Source organism: Typopeltis vanoorti, chromosome 15 (assembly GCF_054136105.1).
Source record: "Typopeltis vanoorti isolate ZY-2024b chromosome 15, IOZ_Tvanoo_1.0, whole genome shotgun sequence".
In the NCBI taxonomy this organism is placed as follows: Eukaryota; Metazoa; Arthropoda; class Arachnida; order Uropygi; family Thelyphonidae; genus Typopeltis; species Typopeltis vanoorti.
Genome location: NC_143563.1, coordinates 68627954 through 68647187, shown reverse-complemented (window position 1 = coordinate 68647187; position 19234 = coordinate 68627954). Strand labels below are relative to the sequence as shown.

General features: G+C 34.7%; 1 protein-coding gene across 1 annotated transcript in view; it reads right to left on the bottom strand.

Moving 5' to 3' along the window:
• Positions 1 to 8330, bottom strand: part of LOC150098850 (uncharacterized) — a 107592-nt gene extending 99262 nt beyond the window's left edge. Inside the window, exons 1-2 of the mRNA XM_090405208.1 lie at positions 7977 to 8330; positions 3316 to 3456 (exon numbers count right to left, since the gene is read on the bottom strand). Coding sequence (XP_090261334.1) covers positions 3316 to 3456; positions 7977 to 8094 — 259 coding nt within the window. The 5' untranslated portion in view covers positions 8095 to 8330. The remainder of the gene's footprint in view (positions 1 to 3315; positions 3457 to 7976) is intronic.
• Positions 8331 to 19234: the final 10904 nt, after the last annotated feature.

Sequence of the window (19234 nt, the reverse complement as noted above, 5' to 3'; positions counted from 1 at the left end):
CTTGTTGGGGATCTAAATAGCAGAGTAGGACATGACTGTCAGACAAATAAAAAGATTTTGGGAAAATTTGGAGAAAAGAGCAAAGCTAATAATAATAGCAAATACCTGTTGGATTTCTGCTCAGGACATGGACTGGTTATTACTAACACCATGTTCCAACATAAAAATGTGCACAAATTCACATGGAGAGAAGAGGCAAAGAATAAGAAAAGTCTCATTGACTATGTTATTGTTGATAGTGATGTTTTCTCCCTGGTGCAGGACACCGGAGTGTACAGAGGATTTGAAATTGGAAGCGATCACTATTTAGTCTTGAGCAGGATAAAATTGAATTTCATATTGAAAAGAATAACATGTAAGAAAGTTTTAAAGCAAATAAAAGTTGAGAAGCTCTGAGATGAGAACTGCAGACTAAAATACACAAAGATTATTGAAAAAATAATGAAAGAGTGTGAGAACAGGAACCAAACCTTGGCAATTCAGTGGCAAGCCTTGAAGAAAACCCTCATTGATTCAGACAGAGAGGCATGTGGTGAGGTTGTCTGCAAGGATTGAAAAATCAAAACTCCATGGTGGACACTGGAAGTTAAAGGGGCAGTGAAGGAAAAGAAGAAAGCATATCAATGGCAAATAAGTCAGCTTGTGCACTTAGAGAATACAGAGACAAATGTAAGAAAGCAAAACACTGTGTAAAACTAGCTAAACAAAAGTCATGGGAGAACTTTGGCAAGAACATAGAAAATAAATATCAAGAAGGTGGTAAGATACTCTGAAGGTTGTTGAAGAAGCTTAGAAATGGAGGAAAGAGTGCTGTAAAAGGAGTTAGAGATGATAAAGGTGACATGAAAACAGGAGAAAAAGATATCCTTGAAGTATGGAATAATTACTTCAAAAAATTGCTAAATGAAACAACAGTGATAAGCACAGTGGTAAAAAAAATTTCAACAGGCATACAGTCAGAGATACATATCCATACTTGAAGTAGAAAAAGCCATCAAAGGCTTGAAATGTGGAAAGGCAGCAGAAGTAGATGATATTCAACCATCTACTTCTGCTGCCTTTATAAATGGCTATAAATGTTATAAATGTCAAAAAAAAAAATGGTATAAATGTCTTGCAGTGGCTGCACTGCATACTTCAGAAAGACTGGACAGAGGGACGAATTCCCGATGAATGGAGTAGAGCTCTAATAGTATCCATATATAAAAAGGGAAATAAAACTGAATGTGAGAATTACAGAAGCATTTCCCTACTGAGTGTTTCTGGTAAGATCTATGCAAGTATACTTGAGAAACGGTTGAGAAGAAAAGCTTGGTGAAGAACAAGCTGGATTTAGGCCAAATAGAGGCTGTCAGGATCAGATCTTCACTTTACAACAAATACTTGAGAAAGCATGGGAATATAACAAAGATCTGTATTTAAGTTTTGTCGATCTGGAAAAGGCATATGACAAGGTGCCAAGAGAAAAGCTATTTGGTGTCAATGGGGCATTATGTCAAGCAATACTTAGTCTTTATTTGAGTTGGAAGCCAGCAGTTAGAATTGAAGGAAGTACAGGAAGATGGTTTAATGTTAAATCTGGTGTGAGACAAAGATGTACATTATCCCCTCTGTTATTCATTATCTATATGGATCACATTATGAAGGAAAGTGGTATTAAACATGATCTCAGAATTGGAGATGTTAATGTCAGCTCTTTGCTTTATGCTGACGATGTTATACTTCTAAATAAATCCGCTACAATTTGCAAGATTCCCTGACTAAACTAAATAACTGTTGTAATGGATATGGTATGAAGGTCAGCATTAAAAAGACAAAGACAATGAAAATAGGTAGAATTGTTGAAAATATCAATTGTGTTGTGAATGGAGAACACTGTAAACAAAACAGTGTTCAAACCAGTTTTAACTTATGGATCTGAGAGCTGGGCCAGAAGTAAAACACTTGACCAAAGACTAGAGACCGCAGATATGAGAGCCCTGGGAAAGATTAGAGGCATGAATAGATTGCATCAATAGCAATATCATATTAAAAACGAGGATATTAGGAAAGAACTTGACATTGTCAGCATCCAGGTGTGCGTTAGCAGAGCTAGTCTCAGGTGGTATGGTTACTTAAACAGAATGGGCGAGGAAAGATTAGCAAAACAAGTGTTCTCTGCCAGGTTGGTAGGGAAACGACCCAGAGGAAGACTGATATATATGTGGATTGATACACTACAAAGTGCCTTAGATGATAGAAATATAAGATCTGATAATGTTAGAGTCTTGACAAGTAACAGACTGATTTGGAGGAAAATTGTAGATAGGAATGTATATATATTATAAATTGTAGATAGGAATGTTAGTAATGATGTAAATCTTTCATGTAGTACTATCATATCCTGTACACCCCCTTGAGGGTACATGTCAGGAATTTGATGATGATGGTGATAAAAACTAGAGGTTTATAAGTATACAGTTTTTACACTAAAAGATCATAACATAGTCATTGTGGCAATAATCTGTTGAAAAGAATTATAGCAACAGTCGTATTAGATTTAAATAAAATCTATTCTATTAGAGAAATTCAAAGAGGTTATTTGCAATTTAATTCTATAGAAGTAGATCAGTCAAGTGAAACAGTTAAAAAAACAACACAAATAACATTTTTTTTTTTTTTGGAATATAATCAGTTGTGATTAATATCAATGTTCATAAAGAAAGGAATAAACAGATTTCTTCATAATTACACATTTATATAAAACATCTTGAAACAGAATTTCAACATATTACAAAAAAATTAAAATTATCGACTTGATGAATGAAGTTTACTATGTTCAATGTTCACTATGTCCAGTTCAATGAAGTTTATATTTCCATTTTTTTTTTTTTTTTACTATTTCCAGTTTACTATTATTTACTATACTCTAAAATGTCCCTTTCTTAAAATACAAATACTTGAACATACAATACTAGAATTACTCTTCTTCTTTATGAACAGTTTAAAAAAAATAAAGCAAAATATAGAATAAATTATTTATAGTTTATGAATATAACCATATATATTTTCTGCTTATTCAAAAAATTTAATAAATAAATTCAAAATGATGGCTGTTTATAAGTTTAAGAAAAACATACTTACTAATAAGATCTGGGAAGATTCAAATCATTTTTACTGTTACTTAATTTTTTTTTCTTTATATTCAAAATAGTAAATAAACAATTCAAAAAACCACTGAGAGTATTTAGTTCCATTTCCATTAATCATAAACTTGATAACTATTATATTGCTGCATCACGTTAACAACAAAATTAAACAAGATATGTACTTTACCTGCCCATGAAGAATGGGCCCATTTCAACTTTGGAACTGCTTGCATGATGTGACAAAGGATTTTGCCATCAATTAGAAGAATCTCTGCATCTTTAATGTGGCTTTCTATATCTGAAGATAAGTCAGCAGGTGCAACGTTTCCTAAAGAGGTCAATACGTTAAATTTAGGAAGTTATAAAAATGCATAAAATAGCATTATAGAAACAAAATATGAACTATTCAGTAAATGGTAGCAGAAATTCAATGCAAAATTGACATTTTTATATCCCCCCCCCCATTTTTATATCCCAGCCTCCAGGCGAAAAACCTCGGTTCTTACACCCTTGTAAACCACCTTTTCCTTAATTTCCAGGGATGACCTCTTGTTCTTCCATCACTATCATGCAGCTGAAATATTTCTCCTGTATCAATCTTATAAAAACTTTTTAGTAATTTAAATGTTTCTATCATATCCACCTATCAACCAACCTCTGCAATCCACAAGCTCTCAATCTATCAATGTAGGAAGCATTTTACATCACTCACCAACTTAGTCACTCTCCTCTGAGCACTCTCCACACCCTCCTCATCTCCAAGGAATCCAGGTGACCAGACCTGAGCACAGTAATCCAAATGTGGAAGTATCAATGCCTTATAGAGAAGAATAATAACCTCATTATCTCTGGATGTTAGTGTATTCCTCAATAACCAAGTAATCCTATGTGCAATATTGGCCACCTTAGCAATGTGTCCCTTGAACTTCATCTCCCTATCCACCAACACCCCTAAGTCCCTAGCCTCATCAATCTCTTGGAGTACCATTCCATATGTATACACAGCTGGTAATCTTTTAATACCAAAATGCATAACTTTACACTTTTCCACATTGAACTAACATCCATTACCATCCAAAAAGTATACTTAAAGAAGAAATTGTTAAAGCAATAAAAGAACTACCTAATGGCTAAATGACAGTGCATTTGATGCAATATCAGCTGAGTTGATAAAAGAGATAGGGAAAGAGGGAACAGATTATTTAATAGAAATAATACAGAATACATACATGATAAAGACATGCTATCAGAAGACTGGTTGTATGTCTATATCATGTATAAAATCATAAACTCTATTTGACTTCCAAAAAAAGTATAATGCAAATGTAAAGATTTTAGAACAATTAGTATTTATATCCCATGCTTCAAAAATATTTTTTTAAATAAAAAATAGAATGGATTAAATGCCATACAGGTGAACAACAAAAGGATTCATGGCATGAAAAAGTACAATTAATGCAATATTTGAATTAAAAACTTATTACAAGATCATTAGTGTACTCTAAGCTGGCCTGTGGAAGCATTTTAAAACTATAGTTTTAATCTTGCTCTAAAACCAGAGTAATTTAATAATAAGGTGAAACACCTTTGGCAACTCATATAGGTAAATATGACTTCTCCATTGCTACCTTAGTATTGCTACCTCTGGGTGGCAATACTAAGGTGGAACTGACGAAACCTCAATAAAGGTCAAAACCGATCTGGGTAGTGGCCCTTCCCTTAATGCATAGCATTATACATGTCTGCAAGTAGATGTGCTTTGCATTATGGGAGATACTAAGACAAGGAGTGGTGAGAGTTTGGTCCACCTTTACCACCAGTTGCCTCTGTCCTGAAGATACTTCAGGTGCAAACTTTGTTTGCTTACACTTGGATAAAGGATTAAACTAAATTTATTATAGTCTAACCAAGTGGAAAAAAACTTCCAACAGGAAAGGAGAAAACGATAGGTGATTATGGATTTGAATAAGAATAGAATCACAAAGGATGTGAGAACTAAATTTTTTTTTTTTGCTTATAAACAACTGAAATGAGTTGTCAGAGGAAGTTGTGAATGCAATATCAGTGAATGAGGTTAAAGGAGAGGTATGACACATAATGCAGACTACCTATGTTGAATCAAAACCTCCATGTGGGTATCGAAATAGTTGATTTTCCCTGTGTCTAACACCACTACAAGTCACCTAACCAAACCTCATATGTATGACTATGCTAAAAGAAATTCACTATAGCAAACTACCCACTATAATAGACTACTATTGCCTATGAGTTTACTAAAATAAGAGCAGACTATAAAAAATTATTATTACAGTCTACTGAATTTGGTAGACTGTAATAATAATATTTAGGTTTCTCTCACTTACTTGTGATATGTAAAACAAGGATGGGCATCAAATTTATTTGATAACCCAATTAACAAAAATATAATAAATATTAATTTATTTATTAATATTAATAAATTAACAAATTTATTAATATTAAACCTTGGAATCTGGTACTAGTGTTGATGTTAATAATCAAATGTTGGAAATTAAAATATTTTTCTCTTTAACTGCGTTGATAGTGCAAATATTCATATGATTTTATGAAATTGTTTCATAAAATTCACCTTTTTATGAACGAATGGCTGCTTACTCCATTCAAATCATTTTTTCCCATATAGATTAAACATAAGTTAAAAAACTGATAATTACAGACTGGAAACCTAATACCTGAGAAATCAAAGAAAGGGAGTTAACTAGTTGCATCAAGAAAAAAGGTCATTAAAAAAAACTGAACTATCAGAAGACACTTTTTTACAACATTGACAGTTGATGCTAAAATTATCTTTAGAAGATGTATGCAATTTTAATGTAACTGATCATAAAAATAGCATTCATATTGTTACATCACCCATAGTTTAAGAAAGTTTTTTCTTTTTTGCAGAAATCACATTGAGCTACATTTAGTCAATTCAAGAATGATATTCTAGAACAAGGAAGTGTACAATGACTATGTCATCATATTAGGTGATGTGTGCATGTACCGCTGACTGTCCAATGAATAGCTTCATTCATATGTCATAATATACAAGGAGTATAAACAGTGAGATGTATGGTTACCACTTTGAACTACATGTTCAGTTTTGCAAAAGTGATTCAGCATTTGCTCTCTCTTAAATAGTATGTTGTGTGCATTTAAAGTGACTTTGTGAAGTATTTTGGTCAAGCTGTTAATCTGTTGTTGCACAAACAGCAAATTTCATGATTTTAATTACTGCCTTAAGTTGTAATTTCATGATGACTAATAAGCAAATGAACAATACTTACTCATTATTCTATGTATGCAAATTGACATTAAAATCTGCAAAAAAATAAAACAAAATAAATAAATAAAATAAGATCCATTCCACTGATCAAGAAAGCTTATAAGCTGTATAGTAGATGTAAAATGGACCAGACTTGGGCTTTCCACATACCCAGGTACATGAAACAACAGGTATGCATGGTATGCATACTATATAAGAAGCTGATTAAAGAATATTTTTGACAATGTGATTTGTTCTGCAAATGGTATGGAGGAGCCTAAAGAGCCTGTGATTGATTGATTGCTTCTGTTTTCCGAGTTAAATACTACACAAACGTGATCCCACCTGAGGCTATGTACACATTCACACATCAATACAAAAGTAACAGAAAGAGTGAATGTGCACATAGCCTCGGGTGGGTTCACCTTTGTGTAGTATTTAACTCAGAAAACAGAAGCAATCAATCAATCGCAGGTTCGCATAGAAAAAATATGGCATGTTTTAAATGATATATTGGGTAATTTTTTTTTTTTTTTTTTTTTTTGCCTTCCCCGGTTAATGGAAAAATTTATGGACTTAGTGCCAAATGTGATGCTGGATGTGTAGTGTATTAAATGATTATCATGTTCTGCAACAAACAATCTGAGCTTCATAAGCTGAAATGTTCATTTTTTTAACGCATTTTTTACCGATTGCAAAGCAACACCGCACAAAACTCCTGACGAGGATGACGCTATTCTTATTAGCACCAGCCATGGAGTCAAAACTCATGACCAGAAGCAAACTTTTACAGAAAGACCTAGCACTGCAAAAACATTATTATCGTTAACATCCGACCTCCATGGAGTCCAAAATTCATCGTGGGACATAATGCAATGTATTATTAACGAACACTGTGTATATTATTTCTAGTAAATTTTAAAAGATTACGCTGTAGCAAAGAAACTCATTATGGCTAGTGAATTAAGTTATTTCCCAAATGGAAAAATTTAGAAGTGTTGCAAGACTGAGAAATCGGTACAATTCCAAGCGACGTCGATTGGAATGGTGCTGAATGGAAATCGTACCGCATGGAAAAGCTACGTAGCTCTTGTGCCACAAAAGGGCCAGTAGCAAAATACTAGCGAAAGAAGCAAATATCATAAAATGTTTTCTGCAAGGAAAAGCTAAAATTTGGGGAGGGGGGGAAAGAGTGGTAATTTTTTATTTCGTCTACTAAATTACTTTTGTCCAGTTTGAATCGTATCCGTTTTCTAGGGGCATGTTATTTCCAACCAGCGTAATGAAATAGTGTTCATTATAGTTGAGAAAATAAGGTTATTTTATAATTTGTTCCCCTTTTGCTAAGATAGAGACCAACTAATAACATACAAACAACCTTATTATGTTATTAAGCTATAATGAATAACAGCGTTTGCTTCTTTCTAAATGAGCTATTTCACGTCAATCAGTTTAATAAGACACGCCTATCACATGAAATATTTTTTTAGCCCAAGAATAGAAGTGGTAGACATCTCTATCCAGTTGAAAATGCTTCAATAGTATCCTTCACTATTCCATACCTGGAAGATTCAGATCACATACCACCATTTCTGATGGGGCAATGTTTTTGACAGCTTTTCCCAAACCCTGAATTTGAGACACTACAAATATCTTAAACGTCTGTTTCGCCATTTCCATTTTGAAGAACGGCACGTTACCGTTACAGCCAATGGTTAAAAATTTATTGAAATCCAAAGGTCACCCACAAATAGCACTTTTAATTCACTCAAGCAACTGTGTCGAAAACCAGGAACCTAGCCCTACCAACAAACTTTTACCTATATGTATATATTTTACTAATAAAACATATTCTTAGCATACTAATACTAAACAAAACGCAAGCAGTAAACTGCTTAATTTGTGTAAAACTTCGTCTGCTTCATGTCTCCACCACGACAACTAGCGCCCCCCCCCCCCGAGACACAATTCATATTCGTCCTACTTTGTTCTAATACGAGTTTCTAGCTATGCGATAATAGTTTTGTAAGTTTTTTTTTAATAAATTAATTAATAAATTTTAAAAATAATAATAAAATAAATAAAAACTTCCTACTTCTGGCGGGGAAATGTTTTTGACAGCTTTTTCCTTGAATTTGAGACACTACAAATATTTTAAACGTTTGTTTAAAATATTTGAAAATATTTTAAACAAATACCTTAAATTTTTCACCTTGAATAGGTACTACGCAAGGAATAATTTAAATAATAGTATATTACTTTTATAAGACGTCAAATTATAATTTCATACTATAAATAATATGCGACAAAAAAAAAAAACTTCAGATTTAAGGTTAGTGTGCAGGATTATTATAATTATTAATACAGGATTCTCCAGGGGAGCTGAGGACTCGTTAAGGAAGGACTCTCTTTCGGATAATAATTATATCTTGCCTTGAAAACGTTCACTAAATATGCTCTGATGTAAGAGCATATCCACTAAACCTAGCCCATTCTACACATTTGTCAGAGAAGAATCTGGATTTCATATGCTTCCTCACCACACCTTTGCCCGGTTTCCGAGAATAATTACGAGTTCCCTTCCATCTGCCATGAGTTGTAAAATCACGTTTGTGTCTGTCCTGCAAGATTCCCTTACCAACTTATATGTTTCTATCACATCTCCTTTCTTCTGTCCATTACTCAAATTTTGAAGATTACATTACCTAGTCTGTTATCTCATCTCATTTTCCTTTTCCCTCTTTTACTTTGCGGTGTCGAGAGTTTATTAATCATCGGACCTCAAAAAGTTTACAGGATAAGGTGGTCAGCCCTATGCCCCGGTGTATCCTATGTCCGCAGCGTTGAGTTCTCAAGGCCGGTTTGCCTGCTTTGCGGAATGGAAAACACCAGGATAAATTGGGTTAAAACCCTCCTGTCCAAGCCCAAGACTGGCTAACTTGGCTATGGCTGAGAAAGATCCTTCAGCTCCTCACGTCACCCACGGGAATCGAACATAGGACACTCCTTCCACAGGCATATGGTTGTGAAGCGCACAGCCACTAGGCTAATCAAGCGGACCATAGTCTGTTATCATGTACATAGTCCCACAGGTCAGTTATAATCTTCGTTACCTGTCTCTGGATCTTTTCAGTTCACTCCTCGTCTACTCGGAATCCAGCTAACTGTAGAAAGTGATATAGTTAGTGGAATAACATATGAATGGTATATTATTTTCAGCAAGGATAGAGAGAAAATAATGGGTGAAGGAATTTTTGGTAATAGCTGAGGAATTGCAGCGAAAAAGAGTAGGAGTTTAGCTGAAGGTCAGTGAAAACGGTGCATTCGAGGTCATCTTGTATGTCATTAAGACCAACAGGACATCATGTACGTTTGAATGCTAAACCAGGGAATAAGCTCATTATCAGGAAATAAGCTCAATAAGTGAAGGGCAAGTAATTAGTGTTAATGGACTTCAACTATGGGAACATATGTTGGCAGGAGAAAAGTACAAATCGGCAACCCATCTCCTCATGACGAATAACAGAAAGGAAATGGAATTTATTTATAAAGTGACTACCTGAGGGGCATGTCATAAAACTTTTATGGCGTAGCTAGAGCTGTTACCACCCGGGGCAGTTCTTGAGTTTGCCGCCCCTCTCAATGCACACCAAAAATACTACAAAATGTCAAAACGACGTATAGGGAAATAAATTAAAATACTATGTTTAGTTTTGAAGTAAAACTTTAATTTCAACATTCTAAAATGTTATTTTTCTTGCTTTTCTGTTAGCAAAATCGTCGGACATTGGTGAAGTCTGTTTCATAGTAATGTAGGTAATTCTTAATCAAATTTTATTTAGAAAAACTTCTTTCACAACTAGCAACATTTACAGCAATTATGAGGAAAATTCGCAGTAGTATTACGATATTTGGAACTGAGTTCTGGAGACTGTATTTTAGAATTAACTGCAAAAGTTCAAAAAGGGTCAAAGTGCCGCCTGGGGTGGGCCGCCCCCTCCTAGCTACGCCACTGCATAAAAGGTATCAGGGATTTTCGAGTGATATAGTAATTGCACAAGAGGATTTCCTCTGTAACCAAGATTGCCCACTGTTTCCAACTTGTGAGAATGATCATGTTATATTGATCTAGGAGGAGCGTAATTATGTGAAATTTTCGGTTTAGAGGAGGTTTGTGTGGAATTATAGAGTTGATAAGAATGACAAACTCAGCAGATTGCTTGGAGCAAGCCTGCAAATGTATGCAAAACTACAAGATTGGCCATCGATAGTGCATGGTAGGTCAAAAAGGAATGTTTGAGTGAATTAATAATAGTCTGCATACCTAGAGTCAAGAGGATAAATCAAGTGGAAGTTAAAGTGAAGCGCCTCCGTAGCGCAATTGGAAGAACGACGGTACATTGCGCCCTTCGATTGGAATAGGCCTAAGTTCGATTCTCGTCGCGACGGGAGGAATCTTTATCTGGTCGATCATCAATCGATGGTGAGTTAGCCGATCTCATACGGAGGTAGCAGGGTTTTTTCTCCCGAAAACTCGGGTTTTTCATCCCGCATACATACAAATCGGCCCTTCAGAACACACACAATTTACAGACAAAAATTACTAGTTGTGGTGGTGTTGGAGGCGGGCGGTAGATGGCGTTGATTCGTAGTAGAGGTAAGGTGTAGAGATAGTTGAAGATGTCCTCCCGCGATGAGTCTTCGGAGTCCTTGGAGGTATCAGGAATAATAATAATAATAATAAATAGATGAATAGCATCGTAATGCATGAGCTACCAAAAAATGAAAGAAAAGAAAATATGTGGAAGGAATTCAAAGAGAAAGGTCATTAGCAGGCTTACAAGCAGAGTCAATCAGTGCCAGAAAGGCTACCAAAATATATGGAAAGAAAAATCAGAGTTTGAAAGGAAATTAACGGTGTAAGGTCATCCCAAAGAGTTCTTTTAGTATATGGCAAATCAAAGGAAGATTAGGCAAGAATAATTTTGATTATTGTCGATGGTAGGGAGATAACAGAAGCAGGAAAAATTTTTGAATTACTAAGTGACTCTTTGTAAGAGTGTATCATTCAGGTGGATATACTGTAACAAGATAGTCAAGGACTGATGTGGGAATAACAATAAATGAACTGGAGGTGCATAGGATATTACAGAACCATATGTGAATACAGCTATGGGCTTAGGTGGTATATCAACTTGAGTAGTATGAAAGAAGGTGCTAAGTAATTGGCAGTGACTTTGACTGTATTGTTTCATTTGTTTTTGAAATGGGATGGTTTTTTGGGATGGAGAGACAGCAAAATAGTTCATTTGCATAAAGGAGGCTCCATCTCTGCGGTAGCAAATTATCGAACGCTCAGCATCTCAGAGTAATGATGAAAGTATTGGAGAAGTTGGTTAAAGGAAAATTCAAGAATGAGATACTATACATGGGGGAAGGCAACATAATTTTCTGATGTGCCAGTTATGCCTCAGTAACTTATCTTTTATTTTAGTGACTGCTAAGCAGAATAAAAATACATTAAACAGGCTAAGTGGAGATGGGCTGGCCATATTGCCAGATGAAGTGACGGGAGATGGACTAGAAAAACAACAAAGTGAAGACAAAATGCATGGAGCAAGACAAAGAGGAAGACCGAGAAGATGAACTGGAACAAATTGCAGGAGAGATGGATGGGAGAGGCAGAAAACCGAGTGGTCTGGAAAATCATGGTGGAGACCTTTGTCCAGCAGTAAACAGAACCAAATGGTTGAAGAAGAAAGGAAGTAGAATAAAGGAAATGGCACCATTGTGATACTGCTTCACATTGCAAACGCTATTCACAGAACATCACATGTAATTCTGAGAAATAAATTGAGCAAATGGGAATGAATATCAAGTTAGTGATATGGATAAGAGGGTGATTGTTTGTGATATCTCAAGTAGTACCTTATCGAGGAGTAGAGTCAAGCACTGTGACTGTTGGCATGCTGCAGATTCCTGCAGCATGCCAACAGTCACAGTCATTACCAATTAACTTGTACATTAATTTTATAGGAAAGGATTTGAGGGGGAATATTCAGTTGTTTGCCAATGATGCAAAATTGCCCAGAACAATAGTCAGTGAAGATGAGGTTAAATTTTGCATCATGATTTCAACACATTAACAATATGGGAAAGGACAATGAATTCAGTTTATTCCGAGAAAGTGTAGGGTAACGAACTGTACTTCAGGAAATTGAAGAGGCCAAGGATTTTGGGGGTTGTTTAGTAGGGAGTTGAAAAGTTTAGCAGGCACAAAAGTGACTAAAACATCTCTTCTAATTACCTGGTTACTGAAGAATACCTTGACGAACAGAGATAAGCAGATTATTATTCCTCTTTATAAGGCCACCTCATCTTGACTACTGTGCACTGACTGAGCTGTTCACTTAGGCTTCTTGTGATGAGAATGAAATGAAGATATCTACAGGCGAGTGACCACGATGGTGGTAGGTTAGGCTAAAGATGATTTCTGTAACCCACGAATATTTAACTTATCTTTATAAAGATAGATTAAAAATTTGTGGCTTACAGAAACTGGCTGATAGGTGGAAAAAGAGATGATTTGATTGAGACACAAATTATTGAAAAGTATTTGCTGAATTAATATAAAGGACATTTTCAAAATAGGTTTGCTGTGAAGGAAGAACTAAGGAGTCATCCCTGGAAATTGAATAAGAGCGCGGTTAGCAAGGGTCTGAGGACTAGATGTTTGCTTGCTTAGAGTACTGGGATGAGTGGAATGTGTTGACAGTCTTGTAGGTGCGAATGAGTTCAAAGTGAAATATGGCCGATTTTTGCGCAAATATTGAATAGCGCTTAATATAATATTTCGGGCCTTCCTCGATGAGTCAACGGACTTTATGGAGATGTCTGTGTAATAATAATATATATCGTACTCCTTTCCGGTTATCTGATCTTAATGACTTCATCACCTCAGCAAGATGTAAATGTTCTCTCTTTTTATTATTACCCAAGATATTTAGCGTCTGTGATCCCTTGTAAACCATTAGTAAATTCTATCCCTAATGTTCTCAATTGAAAATTAGAAGCCTGCTAAATACAATGTTAATCTAAATGCACTTTAGATTAACACTGAACTAACATGCATTGTCATTCGTCCATAGAACCAGATTGTTCAGATCACCCTGGATTGATTCTGTATGGGAAACGTCCTTCATCACAATTAAACAACTTTGTGCAATCTGCAAATAATTGTGTTCAATTATCATTAATGTATGCAAGTTAAACAACAATGATCTCGTGCGAGTTCAAAAACCTGTAATACACCATTGGTAACCTTACTCCTCTTAGACCGATTGGCTCCATAGATTACATGTTTAAATAAAAATCACCTGCATGGGAGGTTGTTTAAATGACAACCTCCAATGCCTTTGACAGGATTCTGTAATTTAATATATTTATTGTTGTACATCAATTTCATTTATTCAAGTCTGTCATTACTATTATAAAACTGCGATGACTGCTAAAAAATATCAGTTAACTTTCAAAAGCCCTGAAGGTCTCTATTGTGGATTACAGTGCTGCCTACCGTCCTCTAAATGAAGAAGTTAGCCTATTCCTAATGCATTAATTGCAATTCCAGTGATAATGATTTGTCTATAATTAATTTCTTCTACCCCAACATCACCTTTATATAATGAAATTATGTTGTTTTCCTTCCGCTCATGGAATCTGTGTTCATAAGATTCTTATAAACACAGATCATAATCAAAGACACTGCCAGTTGTTCGAATCCAGCTCTTGCAATAGTTTTTAATACCTCTGAATAAATCATCTAATCACACCTCACCATAAGATGAAGAGCAAGCCTAAGATATTTACCAATTTTGTTAAAAAATGGGCAAATATTTTATGAGGGAGGAAAACCAAATGATATTTTGTTGTAATTTGTATTAGGCTTAGTTTTATTTTTTATATTTAGTAAATACTTAAGAGCAGAGCTGGCTTAACATGGTAAGCAGCCAATGCGTCACATTGGGCAGCCTTCTTCAAGGGGCAGTGAAGTGAGTAGAAAAATAAAATAACACATTTTCATATGTGTTTATTAAATATGGATATGCACTAAATATATTGTAATAAATACTGCGGCTTTTAATACATTTAGCAAAAACTGCAAGTTGTTTTTCACTATGCTATGTGTGGTATAGAGCTGGCGAAAGCACTAAACGAGCCATGCGCTCGTCCGGGACGTCGTGATAAAGGGGATGCCCTACACTACCGACTTTCTTTTTTACATGCAGCATTCATTCGTCAGTTAGGACGTGAGGCGCGAAGTGAAATTTGGGCATTTTTGTGGAACAGACCTCATGGGCTGTTTATAAACCATTGAGTTGATTGCTAATCACACACTGAATGTGTAATTAATTCACACCTAGGTAAGTAGATTCAAAATTTAACCTAAACCTTTACAACTAAGCGAAAAATTTATGCATTTCTTTATTTATTTTCATTTTTTATGTCTTATTGAATTTTTGTTCAATAGATTTTTTACCTCAGAATAAATTGCCAGCAAAGGTTGGTCGAACCTCTGCTACTAATGGCTCCCGCAAAAAGTTAAGCAAGTTTGAGCGCGGTTAGTAGTTGGAGGGGGTGGGATCGATCGATGCTGTTGGCATACTCTCCGTCGATGAGTCTTTGGACTCGCTGGAGGTGTCACATAATAATAATAGACACGAAAAAAATTAACCAGAACTGCAAATAAAAAAAGAAAAGTGGTAAAAGAACTTGAAAAACAGAAACAGAAAGAGCAGCTAACTAACTAAATTTCTCAAAATGTCTGAAGGTACCACATTATGATAATATTCAAACTGACAGTAATTCAAAATATGAAGCAAAAATATTAGCATTGAAAATTAAAGATTATTAATTTTTACTTTCATAATCTAGTATGTATTTTGTGTAGGATCAATGTAGTGAGCATAATGCTTCAAAATCAGAACACAATTTAAGTGAATATATACACGAGTTAAACAATAATCGACTACTTTACCGAAGAATTTATATCGGATGAAAATTTTAATGTTATACTTGAATCAGCAAAAGAGTTGGCATTAGATTTATAAATTTCTCCGGAGTTCAAAATCAATTTATTACGCAGACGTAAGAAATAATTGTTGTTATGAATATTCGGACGAAGCGCCAGTTGATCAGCAATATAACTTTAAAGTTACATTTTTTTCTTCCAATTGTGGTCAATATTATTAATTTTTTGGCTAAAAGGTTTGATCTCTTGACATGTCACTTTAACATATTTCAGTTTTTATCCACTTTCAACGAAATGTCTAATATGGATGAGGACACTTTAAGAAAACGTTGTGATGAATTACAAGTTGCGCTGCTGATGGTGAAGAAAGGGATATTTTTGTCACCGAATTATACAATGAAATATAAATTCTAAAGTACATCATTTTAGAGAAACAGAGAGTTTAGACCCACTAAAAATATTGCAATATATATATATATACTGTATATATATATATATATACGCAAATGATTTAGAAAGCGTTTTTATTAAGTTAACAATTTCTCTTCGAATATTTTTGACACTTCCAGTTTCAGTAGTAAACGATCATTTTCAACACCGAAAAAAATTAAAACATATCTAAGATCTAGTATTTCATAGGAAAGACCTGTAGGACTGTCAGTGATCGCAGCAGAAGGTGATATCTGCGGAAACTAGAAAGAAGTTAAATTTTGGATGAATTTGCTTCCATAAAATCAAGAAAAGTATACTTTTAAATAATTTAATTTTTTTCATACATTTCTTTTTCCATTAAAAATTAAATTATTCTTATCATTATGCAATTTTTCTAGTTTGTACATATCTAGTTATAGCTCGTAGCCAGTAATCGGCAACTTTATGTCTGCAATTCTAGTCTATGTGCATTTTTGTATGTTTTGCGATTTTTGCTGTGTTGTTAATACATGTATTTTTCAAAATCCATAATTTTATATAAAAATATATATTGTGAATGTTTAGCCTTTAAATTTTAACTACATTAAAAAAATTAAGGGGTGCTCAACTCAAATTTGCATTGGGGTGCCAGGACGCCCAGAGCCGGCACTGCTTAAGAGTACTGTATGATATAGTTCGCCCACCGATTAGAGATACTTCGACACTTCTGCGCATCTCAGAAAAAGGAGAATCCATTCCGATAATAGGGTAATCAGTCCGTATTGTGGGATGAGTTGTTTATCATTACCGGTCGAAAAATTAACTTCTCTTTTATGATTATTGTAGTTAATGTTGCTTGTATAACACATGGAAAATTTTACATATAAAGCACGTGATTTCGCGTGTTGGCTACCAATTCGGACGTCCTTCATTTCTTTCTCCCCTTCAGCATGAATCGACTATTCTTGGAAAGACGCGAAGCAGGAACCTACAAACGGTGGGCGAACCATAATAGCAAAGTACATGCTTCCGATGCTTTAAAAATCAATAGATACCAGCATAGCGTCATGGTACTTCCCATCCTGCACGTAACTATTTGTTGGAATTACATGATTAAGGTAGTGTGGATTTCAGCGAAATAAATGATAATGAATAATGTGATAGAATTTACTGGCAGTGTTTGGCTATTAAACAGTAAGAGGAGAAGCTAAGCAAGAAGAGTAATTCTTTTGGAATTACAAGACGTGTGATTGGAGTGACCTTAAATAATGAGTCCTTTAATTATATAAGGTGCTATGTAGGAACAATAATTGTCCTAAATGTCCCAGGAGAAGATTAATCAAATCTAATCCATTCAAATATTCGCGAGATTTACCTTTCAGTTCAGAAGAACAGAAATTGAATGCTGTTTAGGAAGATGAAACTTTAATAGGCATTCGAACAGAAAGTAAGTTAACAGTGTCCCATAGAAGTGCTAGAACTAGACTGACCATATTTCCTTGAAACGAAAACGGGACATCAGGATGGCAAAACAGGACAGGGGGTTATGTAATATTCTGTATTAATGAAAAGGTAAGACGATAAAAAAAGTTTTACTTTGCCCAATATATATGGTGATAAAACGTTAGTTTTATTGCTTCTAATTTGGTTCGTGCTGAAGAAAATTTCGGTTCATAAATTTTATTGATCAATGTCGACAAGCAGTCATTTGCTTGAAAACTTTGGCCGTAACACACAGTAATGATAAGCAACAAGAGCTTCACTTGCTTCAATTTCATCACTTTCGCTATCATCATCACGTTTCACCATAAACAAGCTGATGTTTTTAACTGAAGGCAGAGTCTTTTCAGCATCCTTATGTTTCTGGCTAGATAGATGTTGGTTGATGTCGCTTCTGCCTCCATGATTAACGGAAAAATGGATATTATAATTTTCGCATACGACTTTTTGTTCCATCACTACACAGCTCGTCCAGCTTAATAAATTTGAGTTCTTTCTGGAGATCCTCATTAAAACTGCAGTTTCGCATCTTTGACATCGCAAGGAGAGACTTAAAGCTTTACAAAAAAAGACTTAAAAGTTTTTAAAAAATATGAAATTTAAACCACCGGCATTGAATAACATAGCCTCCAGTTAGCATACAAGCAAAACAAAAACTAACGCTACAGCAGAACAGACGCCGCGTCTGAGACGCGCAAGCGTTCCCAACATGTATGTTTTATTTTCGGTGAATAAATCACTGCAGATATCGAATTTAGTATCGAACAATGCGACTCCATGATTATTACTGGTACAAAGATACAAATTACTGGTATCCGTGATATTGACGTACGATTATAGGTTTTGAATAATAATTTATGATTGACCAATAAAATAATATTCATAATTTTTATTAAAATGGGACAAAATTGACATTTTCATTAAAACGACGGGACGGCCGGAAAATGTGAAACAAACGGTACTGTCCCGTTCAAAACGGTATGTGTGTTCAGCCTAGCTAGAACTTATATGTTCATAAACTGGGAAGTTTCTGAGAAAACAGGAAAATGCAATTACTTCATAATCTTAGTTGCATAGTCTACAGTTCGTAGAATATGCAACCCAATTTGTTTAAATTTTTTACCCTCAGTGAATCTCCTGAAGTATACAACTTACTTACTTGGCATGATAAAAAACCGTTCCTTACTAAACTTAAAAAATAGTCAATCACTCCATTTTCTGCTATGCATTAAAATGTTCCCCATTTAAACCACTTGATAACATTCCTTAAATGACATAGCGCCTCATGAATTACAGGGATCGTCATAGGTCACTCAGGCTATATATGATTCTACATGACATTTATTTATGCGTAGTTACTGCTCTTATCAGCGTTATAAATGTATCTTTGTTCAAGAAAATTCCTATTAATGCCAAATGATGGTGGATAACGTATCTTAATTGGGGGAAGGACCCCCAGAAGATTTGTCTTAAAGGGAATCGAACGTTTTCAGACAGAAGTGAGCATGATCCATCGTTATTTTAAATGTGCTATAATGTATTGCATTCGAATAGCTCAGTGTAACCTCGAAGCGGAAATAATTTTAATTAAGTTTCAGTTTTAAACTAAATATTCAATGTTTTTGAGAGAAAAAATTTCATCTAGAGACAATCATAACTTTGATCGACTCTCTGCAATAAGCAGACATTTAAGAGTGAAAATAATAATTAGATAAAAATATGCATTTCTTCCTTCACTCGATTTTAAGAATAACAAACTCCAAGCACATCGCAAAGGGCTGGCTATATCACACAACCAACTACGTACACGTCTTAAAATTTTATATATACTTTCTACATATATACACACACTACACCACGCACATTTCATTTGGCACTCAG